The following is a 14,447-nucleotide window of genomic DNA, read 5'->3' as shown; positions in this document are numbered from 1 at the left end:
CAGGCTCCTGTTTGTTCTTCCTGGGGTACAGCAGCCCTGTGCAAACTTGATTCCTTTAGCAGTATCATATTTTCATGCCTTAATGGCTTAAATGCCATCGAAAGTACAAAATGATGTGTTCGATATATTGCAGAGTTGGTTATGTCCTTGCTAACTTTTGGGTTGTAATGTCTTTAAAAGCATTGATGGTTTCTGGCGAGATTTCGGACTCCTTGGTAATTGCTTGTAACAAAGAGCATCTCTTTAGGGCTCCCCTCGTTTGCACCATTTTGGGGGAAAAAAAAAGAGAGAAAGACGAAGCGGAAATGTTCCCATTACCTTCGAGAAAAGCGGCTGCATGGGGGTCGCACGATTAACTTAAATGGTCCATAAATTCGCCCATCACGTCCCGGCCCCACACCGTGCTTCATGGAAGGGAAATTGCTGGCACTTTTGGGAAAGGCAGAGCGGCTCTCGGGGAGCGGGGCCGATGCCGGGAACCCCACGGCAAAGCTGTTGTTTGCCCCCCATCCCGGCGGGGATTTTGGCTGGCCCGTCTCGGGATGCTTTGTCGCGTAGACCTGTGCTGCAGGGGGATTTGTGTAAATCCACACCGTGCTTCCTCCACACGGGGGGGAAAAAAAACCAAAACATTGTCTCATGGTTTTGTTATGATTCGAAGCAATTTTTGGAGGAGACGGGGACCTGGAAGAGCTCTGTGGGGCTCAGGTGCGCTGCGGGCAGGCTTGGGGCGATGCATTGTGGCCCTCCGGGATGCCAGCTCCGCGAATCTGGACGGGGAAATAAAATCTGCAGCTCTCCCATTCCGGGGACACGGGGAAATGGGGATCTACCGAGTGGCAGACACGGGTGCGGGTCAGTGAGGGACAGCCTAAAATAGCTGAGGATGAGGAAGAGGGGCAGTTGGACGGGGTTACGGGATGGGAGCCAAAAAGGAGCAAGGGCAAAATGATCCCCTCTTGCCATATTCCTAGGGGCAATTTTGGGACCCTGCGGTCTGCGGCGTGCCCAGGGCGGTGACACCCCGTGTTTGCTGCGCCTCTTACCCTCGGAGATTTGATACGGGTTTGGCAAGCACTTGGAGAAGAGAGAATAAATGGTTACAGGGTCTTGCGCTTCTCAGAAGCTCGAATGGAGACCCAGGACAGGGGCTGCGTCGTGCCAGTATTGTACGATTTCAGATCTTTATCTTGGCAAAAAGGCTTCCTCGCGGGGATGCGCAAAACTTGAACTTGAGATGTTTCCGTAATTAAAAGCAGGCTCTTTGCTGAAGTGCTCCCGTGGCGTGATAGTTTTGGGTATTATTAGGGTCTTTTTTTTTTTTTTTATTCCCCTGCTTGTCCTTAGCTAGATATAAATACACAGACATTTCCCAGTTTGCCCGGGAATTAGGGGGGGGGGGGGGGAAAGGGAAATGGTGAAGGAAAAGGAAAAATAAGGAATAATAATAATTAAAAAAAAAAAAAGACAACTAAATCAATCAAACCAACCATTTAAATAAATAAATGACCTCACCACTTCCTGGACAGTTATTTGTCGATGTAAAATTGCTATAATCTGTTCGAATTTAAAATGCGGTGCTTAAAATACGCTGATTTCCCACTTCTTGAGACCTGTCCCCTTCCCTGGGGAGGAAGAGGAGGAAATCCTGAGTGACACCTTCTCGCTTCCCTATTAACTCTCTGCGCTGGATGCGCTGCAGCCGTTTGAGATGAACGTTTAAAGAAACCCTGCGGGCTCCGTACGACTGCCTGGGAGCTTTGGCATCGCCCTCGCTGGCAGGGGACCTGCCGCGGTGCTCCCTGCGGTGGCCCTTGGGCGCTGGGGGATGACGTTGCACGGGGACATCAGGCTAATCCCGGCCGTGCTCCAGCCTCCGGTTTTGGAGGACGGAGCCTGTGCAGAGCTGGCGGGGCTCTGCTTCTCCCCGCGCTGATCCAGCCCCGCGGAGGGTCCTACCCGGAGGAGAAAAAAGCCTTGGATGGGGCGTAGGTTTTTTGGGGTGTCCTGAAACAAGGCAGGCATGGGAAATCCTCAGTGGGGATGCAATGTATTTTAATCTTTTAGTTTTATTGGTGTTTCCTCTGCTGTCCCCCGGCTGCTGTTTGGGGTTGTTGGTGCCTGGGATGGGGCGCTTGCGTGGACGGTGCCCGAGAGCCCGGACCACCCTGTGCCTCCTGCGTGGAGACCGTTCAGCTCCATCTCACCCTTCCCTGTCCTGTTTGCTCTTTGGATGGAGACAAATGAAAAGCAAATGCCGGCCGGGGCGAGGGGCTGGGAGGATGGCATGGCATCGGTGCCATCGCTGCACGCCCCACCAAGGCAGCTCGAGTGGGGCACTACGCACCGCCTGCTCTCACCCTCCATCTGCCAGATCCCTTAAAAATTTCCCTAACGTCCCATTAACCGGGACTTTTGCAGCGAGCGGCCGGGCGGGAGGCAGAGGACGAGGTCGAACCCGCATCTCTCGGAGCATGGAGGAGGCCCGCGGGCGGTGGGGGAGCAGCCGGCCCGCGGGGTGGGGAGGGAAGAGGAGATGCCAGCTCCAGGCTCCCCAGTTCATGCAGGAGCCCTTGCAAATCGGTACTTGCTGCGAAGGAGGGTTTCTCTGTTTGTATTCCCATTGCTAATGTGTTTTGATCCCAGCGGGGAAATTTGCACCCTTTGGTATCTGCCGAGACCGTCCAGGGCATTGTTTTCTTGCAGAGGCAGTTCGGAGCCGCTGTTGATACATGCCATCGCAAGCAATTATGTTAAACTACCTCCTCCTCTAATTTCTTATAGGCATTGCTATCCAGTTAACCCCTTCGGGGTCGGCCCAATCCTGCAAAGACGAGGCGAGGGGGAGTCGGGGCTCAGCTCTTGAGGGGGGGGCTCGATAAAAATCCCTTGGGGAGAAAAGCAGCCCGGCTTTCTGCGGGTTTCTGCAGGTCGGGCTGTGCAAGACCCCCAGCCCCATGTGGGACCCCTCGGCAGGGCACGGGGACGCCCCGGGGGACGCCTGGGTGCCGGGGGCTTGCAGAGCATTCCCCCGGGAGAGCAGAGCGGGGACAAAGGTGCCCAACCGCTCTCAAAGCGATGGGTTTGCATCGCCTGGGCCTTTGGTGCTACAGCTCGAGCCTGTAATCCCGGCCTCAAAAGAAGTATTAATAGAGCAACCAAAATTATATGGGCTCCAGTAAATTCACTCCTCTAATTATTTTATTTGCCACATATAGTAAATTCCACTTCTCCTTTTACAATCACCTGGTGCATAATAACTTCAAACTCATTTCACTTAAAACTGACCAATATTTTCTAAGTGAAGCAGTATTGGGAGTCAGAATAGGGAAATTATTTTTGCTCACATTGTACAAAGAAATCTTTGTTGAAATTGGTTGTAACACCTCCTGCTTTGGAAAACTTCAGGAAAACCCCAGGGCACGATTCTCAGCTGGGGTGGAAGAGGCATACCTGCTCCTGCTTTGAAAATAAATCAGAATCGGAGAAGTCAGCATTGATAGTGTATTTGGAGAAGATTAAACTGGAGCAAAAGGATCCTCTAGTGGATGGGGGATGTCGGGACAATTAAGTTTCATTGAAGGCTTCTTGCAGAAGGATGTCGGCGGTGTTCCGATGCCGTGCGCGGGGGCGAGTTGTGCCAGGTGCTGTACAAATAAATAGCAAAAGAAATTCCTGCGGGGTCCAGCGGCGCGGCCCAAACGGAGCTGTGCAAAGGGACGAGCGGGCTGGGCTGGGCTGCAGGTGACGGGACGCGTCGGCACTAAAAGGGAGTATTTGGGAGCATTGCAACAAGGATGTTGGTGAGCTTCACTCCTTCGTAAAGGGGCAGTGTTTTGCCCCGTGCCTCAGTTTACCCATTTGTAAAGTGGATCTAATAACCCGCTGGGCAGCAGGCGATGTGGGAGCATTGCATGTATGTGGAGGTTGTCGTCAGTGAGGATTTACTGAGCTGTAGCTGGGACTGCATGTTGCAGGGTTATTAATGCAATGCAGCCCCGCTTCCCTCGGGCAGGATTTGCAAGCTCAGGAGGACAGCGCCGAAGGGTCACGGACTGGAAAAGAGAACCAAAAAAAGTCAATGCTAAAAGGCAAGTTTCATTTCAGGGAAGACAACAGCTAAAGGACCAGAACTATCAAACAAAACCACAAGATCACATCAGATGTCAGGGCAGGACACATCTCGTTTCTCCCTCTCGAAAGGGCTTATCAGCACAACCAATCACTTTAATGATGTGGCAGAGGGAGGAAGAGGATTTGACTCAGAATGAGATGAAATTTAGTTCCTAAGACCCTTCTCTTCCGCTGCTGGAGACCAGTCACCTGTTCTGCAATCAGCCAGAGATAAATCATATCCTGCAGCGGAAGGTGCTTAGACATGATTTTGCATTATTTTATCTTACTCTTTCCAGTGAATCTACGCACTGTAGCGGGAGAGGGGGAGAGAGGGGAGGGAAGAAGAGGGACCCAGCAAGCGGAGGGCATCCCCGGTGCCCGTCTCAGCCTCCGAGCCTTTGCACTGAGGACGACGGCAGCAGGAAGGTGCTGAGCAGCCGAGCCCCATGCTGCCCTGCCTCCCCGCATGGAGGTTCCCAGCTAAGCACATCCCAAAACCACACGCTCCCGGGAGCAGGCAGCCACGGAGCCCGGCGCAGACCCCCCTGCCTGCAGATAGCCCGTGCACAGCTCTGCTTTTTTGGCTTTGGAGGAGCAGCGTTGCAGAGAGGATTAAGGGTGCCGGGCAGGTAGCGTTGCTCTGAGGCTCTTGCTTATAGCGTTGCGTTGTGTGTGCTGGCAAAGCTCGGCAGGAGCTGTAATTATCCAATATACCAGCCAGTCTCTGGAGATGGAGCTTGGAGCTCAATCCTGGGATCGCGGGATATTAACATTCAAATGTCAGGGCTCGGCTCCAGCTCTGTCCTAGGGCAAAGGGGAAACCCAGCGCTCAGCATCCTCAAACCTTGGGAAAGTTTGGGTCTGATCTGGGTTGTGCGGTGTTACCGAGAGCACAGGACCGGCTGGCAAAATGCTGCTACATCCAGTCGGCTGCCGCGTGGCCCCGCAGCGTCAGATACATCTCATACCCATTAGCTGTGCCACGGCACATTCCTTGCACAGGTCTGAACCCAGCAGATGGTCCTCCCCATCCTGGGCAGAGTATCCTTAACCAGTGTCACCCAAAGGAATTTGATGTGCTTGCCCTAATGGAACAGGTTATTAACAGGGAAAAACCAGCTATACTGGTACCATTTCAAGTTGTTAGATAGCAGGCATTAACTCACTGTAAATTGGCATCACTCCACTGATCTATGTAGTGACAGCTAATATATGCAATTGAAAATCTGATCTCAGACACGACTGAGGCAATACCAGCTGGATGTACTTGAGATCTGTCTGCTTCCTCCCAAGCACCCAGCTTTGAAATCTTTGAATCAGGGGTTTCGCCTAATTCCATGAGAATTGGATCACAGCCCATAAATGAATTTTGCCTTCCTGGAAATGGGAGCAACTGCAGAGAAGTCAGCGAGGCTGGTGGTTTTTGCACCCTGTTATGAAAGCTGCTGTGTTTCCCGCAGATGTGCACCGTTCTGACAGTTTGTGACACACGGGGTGAAATTTTCAGATCTGCAAATCAAAACTTTTGAAAACCACCTAATTCACCCTGCAGTCGCAGAGCCAGATTTTCAGAGGTCTTTAAGGATGGGAAGATGCAGGCAAGCACTTGTGGGGATTTTCAGCAAGGCGTGAATGGGCTAAATGCTTAAACCCGATTAATTTTACCCAGTCTGCTGCTGAGAATGCCCCCAGCTTTACCTGTGCTGTGAAGTGTTTTAAACACTTTTGCAAATCCCCTGGGAATGGGGAGCCTGTGTCCTTCAGGGCTTTGTGCCGAAGTTGCATGGGAATTTGGGTGTGATGTTCCTTTTGATTTTAACACGGGCCACGGCTCTCGCATCGCAGGAGCCTTTGGAAACGCTACCCTAGATTTCTGTTTAAATATCGGAATTAATGCCCTGCTTTGTTTTCCGTCCAGAGGGCTTGGTTTTGGGGTCTCCCAGTGTAATAAAAGGCCACAACAGGATTTATCAGAAGCTGCCCCGCTTGCAAGGCCTCCCATCGCAGGGTGGGCAGGGAGAGAGGCAGAGGCAAAGTCAAGGGACTAACCCGTAAGTGAGAGGAGATTAGGGGCTTGCAAAGCCAGCTAATCAATACCAGGCTGCCTAGCACGAACATCTCTCCTGCTGCTGGAGCTTCAGACAGTAAAAAACCTACTGTAAATGCAACATATCTCTGTGCTTCCTGCCAGCTGGCCGGGAGCCAGGCTATTTCCTTCAAAAAGAGGGATATTTATTTTCATCCTTTTAGAGGCAGCCAATTCATCTCAGACCACCACCAGCTAAAAACGCTTTATAAATTAGCAGCCTTTTTTTTTTTTTTTTTTTTTTTTTAATTCTCTCCCCCACCCCCTTAAATATTATTTTCCTTTCGTTGTTCAAGTTGGTGTAAATCCTCTGCCAGGACATGCGAGTCGAGGCGCATTGCGACACACTCCCCTTTCTCTCCAAGCTGGAGAAAGACAGTAGCGGTAGTGTCTCACGAAAGCCAGAGGAAACCAAAGCAAAGCCTCGCTGTGACTGATTCTCTTTCCAAATGGCGTAAGCAGGCCAGCTTCAAACATGTGAATAATGAGTTATCTGTGCTTGACTTTGTTCGGCAGCAGAAGAGAACATTTTCCTCCTGCTCCCTCCCGTGAACTTCTGGGCTTCGACTTTTAGAAGTGGGCTGAAGTAGCGCTGGCACTTGCCAGCTGCCGCTACTCACCGGAGCTCAGTGGAGTTCTCCATCATCCTCCGTGGAGACGTCATATTTGAGTCCCTTCCAGCTGCCGGCACTGCGGGCAGCCCGGTTCCCATCTCCACGCTGTCCTCCCGTCCTTCCTTCGCTGGCCGTGGGGCTCCACCAAATTCTTCTTGGCCAGGAATTTCCTATGGCGAGTCTCAAGCCGGAGGTGGGTTCCCAGGGAAAACCTGAGGGACGTTCACGTCTTGTGTTATAGATGTGCAAAGAGGAAACCACTCCAACACCTGCTGTAAGGGACAGGCCTGCTCTTCCCATAATACAGGCATTTCACATGTGGCTTGTTTCTGGAGCGCATGCTGGGGCTTGATAGTCTAGCCGAGACTCAGACTGGGAAAAACCCTCTGTAGAGGATTGGTGTGTCTCTCTGAAGTACCTATTTTGAGGGCTACGGGAGAGATTCGAAAGGTGTTTTGCGCATTGAGCTGGAGTTTTATCCACTGCTGATTGCTTTCTTGTGGTCCATTCTCACGGACGTGTAGAGACTAAGCCACTGGGTTGCGTGCGGCATGGCTGCACGGGCTGCTCCTGGTGAGCTCCTTCTCGGCTAAGCCGTAGAGTTTGGCTGTTCATATTTGAGCAGAGCTTTGGGTGAAGGATGGTGGGAGCTTGCCGGAGGGATGCTTGGAGCCTTACTTTCAAGGTGGACCAGTGGGGGCCTCTGCGGCCGCTGATGGCTCGGCTCAAGCTGCTGCCCTAGCCCACGCTACTGTCTCCCGTTTCTTGTCTCCTCCTCAGTGGAGCTAAGGAAATGATCTGCAAATGTGTGTGTCAATGAACATCCCCCCCCCCCGAGCTGAAACGCTCCACGTTTCCTTCGCTCCAGCTTGCCGCCAGCGTTTCGCAGCAAGACGCCTGGGGAGGGCCAAGCCACTTCCCACCATCTGCTCTCCTCCCATCCTTTGGTAGCATGGGGCTACGGCAAGGGACGGGGATGAACGTGACACCCAAATCCGAACCCCCCAAGGGCAGAGGGCAGGCTGTGCAGCTCCTTGCCTCTCCCGACAGTAACCCCATCTGCATCTAAACATAGATAAATCAGGGGACCGGGACCCCCAGGCACCCCAGAGGGTGTTTTTTCAAATCAAATCTGCCAGCTTGGAGATTTTGGTATCACTCAAGCCATGAAATTCCTGGAGCCCCTTTCTACCTCTGATCAACTTTATATTCTGCATCCCAGTAATCTGGGGAAATAAGCTGCTTTTGGTGAACACCGTGGACATCCCCCCCCCCGCCTGGAAACCCCATCCAGGTCCCAGCTTCGGAAGCCACATCAGGTTGCACACTCCTAGAAGGAAGAGCAGGGTCTGTTTGGTCTTTGAAATATTTTAATGCAGAAAACATGTCTTTAAATCATAGCTTTGAGGGCCTGAGCTCCAGTGTGGCGCACACTGTTTCGCTGTCTGCATTCCAAGAAAACACCCAAAACTTCCAGTATGCTTCTTATTACTGGCCTAAAGTGTCAAATTCACATCGGCTCTTCCAGCTGGGAAGTGTTCAATGGGATCGTTTGTTTGATATGCTGATACAGATCTTGTTACTACATCAGGACTGTAGGTGATCTGTCAGTGTTTACATCATGTCATGTTCAATATCGGAGTTAACTGATTCGGAAACCCGATCCAGCGTTAAAACCCTTGCGCTGTTGACAAGAAGTGCCTAAGGTCAGTAGCTGCCATCATTTTATAGTACTAAGGACTGTTGTTTCCATAAATATTGACCTGCAAGCCAGTGCTGGCACAGCTGGAAACGCAGTGCAAAATCTCCGACCCAACAGCAGGTTTCGTGCCCCAAAATTCACAGGTCGGGGTGATTAAGACTTCTCAGACAGATTTCTTAGGATGAGGTCTGAAGCTGTTTGAAGTCGATTGAAAATCCGCCCACTGGCTTCGGGAGGCTTTGAGTCAGTCCTTGGGTTAAGCTAGAAACCACCTTCCTCTTCTCTAAGGTATGAGCTATTGTTCACTTGATGGCATTGGTTTCCTCTCCGTGACAGCTGTGGGTAGATGGGGAAGGGCTTTTAATGAAGCCAACCGCTGCAGAAATTAAAAAGCTCAGGTTGTTCTGATGAAAGAAACCCATTAATAGCGATTCTCTCTTGCGTGACAAAATCTGACGTCCCTAGCTCGAAGTGACAAGCGGCAGGAAGTCCTGGGGAGACAGCCTGTACCAAAGAGGGTTGGCAGTCCAAGCTGGCGGTTTTTAACTCATTCGCTGCCTTGTTTCATACAGTTTAGCGCTGCCCGGTCCCGCCGTGTGGATGGGGTGGGATACGAACCGGGAAGGGTCTAGGAGAGCTGGGAAGGGTCCTGATCCCGCCGCAGCTCTCCTCTGGGCTTTCACTCCTAAATGAGCCCCTGTGTTTGCCTTGGCTTATATTTGCATCAAGTTTTCTGCTTTCTTTTTCTGAGGGTAGTTTTAGGTTTTGGGGTTTTTTTTGCTGGTAATTGCTGGGTCTCCCTGCAAACCAGCCCCTTTTAGAGGGTGTAAGTACAACACTGCTATTTACTTGAGGCTTAAAAACTCCACGGGGCTGTGCCCGCGTTCAGACAGCATGGGGACCAGATCAACCACAGTGCAGCATGATGCAGCCACATGAAGCCCTCAGTTAAGTCCGTACGGCTGAATAATCTTTAAAAATATTATCAGCATAGAGATCGCTTGATTTATTTTTCAGGATTTTCTCCGTCACATGCCAGATACTACCGCAGGATAGGGTTTCAGCTGAGATAGAGGCAGAGAATTTAATTTCCATTAAATTTCTGTGGAACTTGGTCTTTGAAGTCCTTTTGGCTTCTCTGCTAAGCTCTGCCTGAGAAAACTGGTTAAAGGAAAAACGTAAACCTATTTTTCTTCTTCTGTGCTCAAATGTATACTGAAATAATAAAATGTGGACCAAAACAAGACACCTCACTGCACACGCTTTGCCCCTTGGGGAAAGCACAAATACCGTGTGACAGATGCTGCTCATGTTTCCGAAGGCCCTCAGATAATGCAGAGATGCCCAAGGTCTAGGGACGCACAGAGATTAGAAGAGATGGTTTATGGTGTCGATTTGAGGTTTCCTTGGTTTACTTCACACAGCAGGGAAAATATATTTTCAAAATACCACTGGCTTTTGCTTTCTGCTGGGAGTTTTGCTCTTTACCACGTTTTGCTCTCTGGCGTCAGCACGTTTTCGTTCGGTTTGAACTTTTACACACCCAGGAGCCTGGGGGATTATAGAGTTTTGGGGAGATGGTGGGGGTCACCTGGATGTGGAGCTCCCAGAGGAGGGTCAAAGCCCCTCAAAAACTGTGGCTGGGGGCGGTTTGCTGTTGGGATACCCGTGGAGCGTCGCCGTGGCAGGGAGCTCAGCTGGGAGCACGAGATCCCCTCCAGAGTCGATGTTCTCCCCTCCCGTCCGAGCCATCCGGCGTCTCCACAGACAGCCTGGCAAGCACAGCCTGAGCATGACGAGCCAAGCAAATGCAAGATCAGAAGATATCAGACATCAGATTTAAAGAGGGGGAAGTCTGGGGACTTTCTGTGACTTTGCTATAAATTGACACCGAGCTCACGCTACGCAGATGTGAAGGGGGGAGGGAAGGGGGGGCATGAGCAAGAGGTGGTTGCGTTTTTCACCTTTCAAATGCATCGCTTTTCTTCTTAAAAGCCACCAAGAACTGAGCTTGACTTGGTGGATGTTGGCCATAGGGCTGCATCTGATAAGGCTCAGCTCGCAGAAGAGCTGCAGAAGGGTTTCTTCCCAGCTCCTCTCCTACCTCCCCGGCGTGCCTGCACACCTCCAGTGCCCCCGAGCTCTGCTCTCGATTACGCCGGGATAAGGCCTTTGCCACCTTGGGAATGTCCTTTCATGACAGGTGCAAAGAGCTGGGGGTGTTGCACGGCTGCGGCAGGTAAAGAGCAAGGAGAATCCAAGGTCTGAACCCGGCACTGATGTAAAACTGAAGCAGCTCCGGCTTCTCTGGAGTCTCTCCAGTTTTGTGCGGGTGTAACTGAGACTGGAATCCGGCCCAGAGAGAGCGAAGCCGTTCGGCGATGATTAATGTAGTAAAATGCGAAAGTTATGTATCAAGTGTATTTCATGCGCCTCTTGCCTCAGGACAATTAGCATAAATTTAATAATTATTGCCCTGTTCCAGCAGCTGCTACCTAAGGAGCTGGGAGTGCTTTACAAACGCTCATTAGTTGCTGCCCTGCCTGGGGGAGGTAGGTGAATAGTCTCCCCATTTTATGGGTAGGAAAAGAGGAACAGAAAGAAGCAAAGTGAGACGGCCAAGGTGCGGTGCCGTGGGCAGGCTGCTCCCTTCCCTCCTCCTGCACCCTCTCCAGCCCTGCTTGGCTCTGGCCCCGTTGGGTGGGCAGAGCTGGGGAGGGGGCTGGAGTAAGATGAGAGTTTATTCTTTGTGCACTGAGCAAACGCTGTAGAAGATACTTAAAATTCACTGTTTCCTTTGCTGGTTCCCCAATCACCACCCTGCCAGGAGATGGGGTTTCTCCTGCCTTGCACGTGTCTCCCCTCCTTGTTCGGAGAGAGCGAGGGCTGGTGGAGGCTGGTCGCTCAGGCACGGCACAGGGCACCCTGACCCTGGCGCCCGCATCCTGCTCCTTGATCGCACGCTGACTTGCCGGACGATCTGGGGCCTCCCGCATGGGTCAGTCCGTGTCCCTTCTTCAGCAGGCTTCGTCTGTCTGAACTGCGAGCTCTTCCCGCGCGTGTGTGCCATGCAAAGCCCCCGGGGAGCCGATCTCCGCTGGGACCGCCACGCATTACCCCCGTGCGAATAATAGCAAACCGCGAAGATGGAGGCTGCGCTGACTTTGTGTTTAACCGGGGCGCTCTAGCCAAAGGGTAACTGATTAGATATCAGACTCTCTTATCATGTTCCAGGGCACAGACAAAAGCTAGAAGACCAAGCCAAACCCTTCACCGACCGCTACGGGGAGCTGGAACGGCTGCGCCAGTCCATGAGAGTCACCCCAACAACACCCAACCCCCGCGGATCCCTCAGCACCCCAAGCCACTTTGGGTCCCAGGCTCAAACTCCAATACAAGGTAACTGGCTGGGTGCCCCAACCTGGCGTCGCACTCCGAACCCTCGTGCTCCCGACACAGCCGGGCAGGGAGCAGAGCCGTCCCGGCCGAGCAAGCCTCCCTCTAGATGATATTTTAGGGCTGGAGTCCAGCCCTCCCCTGGGTAAGGAGCCCTGCCCGGGGGACAAGCCAGGGACGGGTTTGGTTGGGTTTCTTGACCCTGGAAGCCTTTTTGCACCCATTAAATCAGTAGACAGGTGCCGAATCATAAACCCAGGCGATTTCGCTCTGTGCACCATTAGATGTGGGGTCTTAGGAAAAACTGAGCAGTTTCAGCAGGAACGCGAGGGAGATCAGAGCAACGTACTTCAAATCCAGTAGCTTCTTTGACATGAAGGCACCCGCGTAGATGGTTAAGCATCAGCTAGAAAGGGTGTATTATACTTTACATGCTAATCCAAATGGTTTCTTATCTTGTTGCATTGTGTTTCTGCCAAGTCTGGTGATCCATCACCCAACTCCAGCATAATTCCCCACACGTATGCACACCTGCATGGCTGCACGCGTGCGCACACACTCACACACAGAGGCTTTGCTCTTCCCATATTTGCCATCAGCATAGCTGAGCCCTCGGGCGTTCCCCGTGAATCTGCACCGTAGCTTATTGCCAGGAAAGAGGTAGGAATTGCCACCAGAGTTACCCGAGAGAGGTCAGTCTGCTAATTCCCATGCACCTGAATTTCAGCCGCAAACTGGGCGTTGCGTTTGAAAATATCCAGTTGCCTTGCTGCTTCTGGCTTGCCGCACTGCTCAGCGCAGCCAGATGCCACCAGGATGTATAAAGAGAGACCATTCTCCTGTCTGCACGTGAGACGTGCTCCTTTTCCATGCATTTTAAATCCCGGCAATATTTTCCTTTGAAAATCAGCCTAAATACTAACGGGGATTTAAGGGATAGTATTTAAGCTGTTCGCATTTTGAGTTTTGGTGAAAAGTGGCCCTTCTTGGAAGGTTTCGTATGAAAAGTTCCAAAGCCTTTGTGTTGCGTTTTCAGAAGTGACGTAGATGTTTGAAAACCTCAGTGTCATTGGCAAAGAGGGTGTCTCAGGTGCAAAAACATGTTTGAAAATGTTACCCGAACTGTAAAAGCTGCCCCGCTCCTCCCAACCCAAAATTACAGTGAAAATTTAATTTCTTTCTCATTGAAATGCAAATCTTTATGCTTGGAATTTTCATTGATATTAGCATGGTTTATGAGAAGAACCCAGGCATTTTGTGTAGGATTATGATTTGATTTTTGTTAAAAAAAGCAAGAGAGAGAAAGAGAAAGAGTTTTATAGGTTCGTCCCATTGGCTGCATAATAAAGAAAGATATTCTTGGGGGAAGAAAAAAAGATGCGTATTTTAAATTAGCACAGTCCCCTGTAGTGCCAGAAACCCAAAGAGCGTCGTTTGGAGCAAAGAATCAGGTGATGACACAAATTCAACAAGAAAAAAATGAAACTGGCCACAAGCTACTGTCTGTGCCAAATTCCCAAATGTCAAGTGACAGCAGGAGTGGAGACACACAAAATTAGCCATCTAAAGTCATTCCTGCGGAGTGAATCCAAAGTACCAGGAATGCTGCAAAAGGCAGTTCGTGCACGCTCTGCTCTTGGCTCCCTTGTTCCCAAGTTGGAGGAACTGTCTTAAAATTACTGTGGGTTCTTACCAGCGTAACCGGGAGCAGAATCAGCTCAGTAATTTTAATCTCAGCCCTGTCCTTTTGACACAACGCTGACTACAACCGATCATAATAATAATTAAAAAAATAACCTCTTTCTCTCACACACACACGGCTTATTCACAAAGATCGTAATTTTTACCAAGCAAGTGGAGCCTGGCCCGTGCCAAGAATAACACAGGAGTTAACAGGCCTGTAATTCTCACGACTTGGCACGTTCTTAGGTAACACAGACGAGAAGCCGATTAGCAAAAAGCATAACGAGATATCGGTTAGGAGGGACAAACGGGGCAGGCCGGAGTTCATCTGGCCCCCGCTGTCCTTCACCTGGGTCCTTCCTGACCTTAATGTTTTCAGCATCCTTGCATCCCTGTGCAGGGATTAAAAGGGGGCCAGCGAGAGGCGGAGAGACAGGTTTTCCCTCCGCGATCACCTATGCCCGGCAGCCCTCCGCTCGTGTGCCGGAGGCGGTTGGCCTCCCGGTTCTGCTGACCGAGCAGTTTGCACGAAGCTTCCTAATCCGCTTCTGGCAAAACCGGGCTGGGGAGCTGAGATGCTCAGAAACAGCCTCGGCCACCGAGGGGGGATTCAGGCACCTCAAATCCTGTGTTCGGACAGCACGTGGAGTTTGGGCTTTGAAACAGACAGGCATTGATCTTTGGGAGGAATTGAGGTCCTTTGGAGGTGTGTTTGCTCTGGCCCAGTCCAATCTTTCCTCCCGGGGAGCAAAGGCTGTGGCCACAGCGGAGATCACGGCAAGGACGCTGCTGTAAATGGGAGAAGAATCTGGCCCTCAGCCATTTGCAGAAGACTTTCAGTAAAGCAGCC

At 51.3% G+C, this 14,447-nt stretch overlaps 1 protein-coding gene across 1 annotated transcript in view; it reads left to right on the top strand.

Annotated features, from left to right (window-relative positions):
- The window catches only part of RUNX3 (RUNX family transcription factor 3), a 38,676-nt gene that overhangs the window by 13,273 nt on the left and 10,956 nt on the right, over positions 1 to 14,447 (top strand). Inside the window, exon 4 of the mRNA XM_076357213.1 lies at positions 11,753 to 11,917. Coding sequence (XP_076213328.1) covers positions 11,753 to 11,917 — 165 coding nt within the window. The remainder of the gene's footprint in view (positions 1 to 11,752; positions 11,918 to 14,447) is intronic.

Source organism: Aptenodytes patagonicus, chromosome 21, assembly GCF_965638725.1.
Source record: "Aptenodytes patagonicus chromosome 21, bAptPat1.pri.cur, whole genome shotgun sequence".
NCBI classification, from domain to species: Eukaryota; Metazoa; Chordata; class Aves; order Sphenisciformes; family Spheniscidae; genus Aptenodytes; species Aptenodytes patagonicus.
Note: the sequence above shows the minus strand (reverse complement) of the source record. Positions and strands in the feature narration are given on the sequence as shown.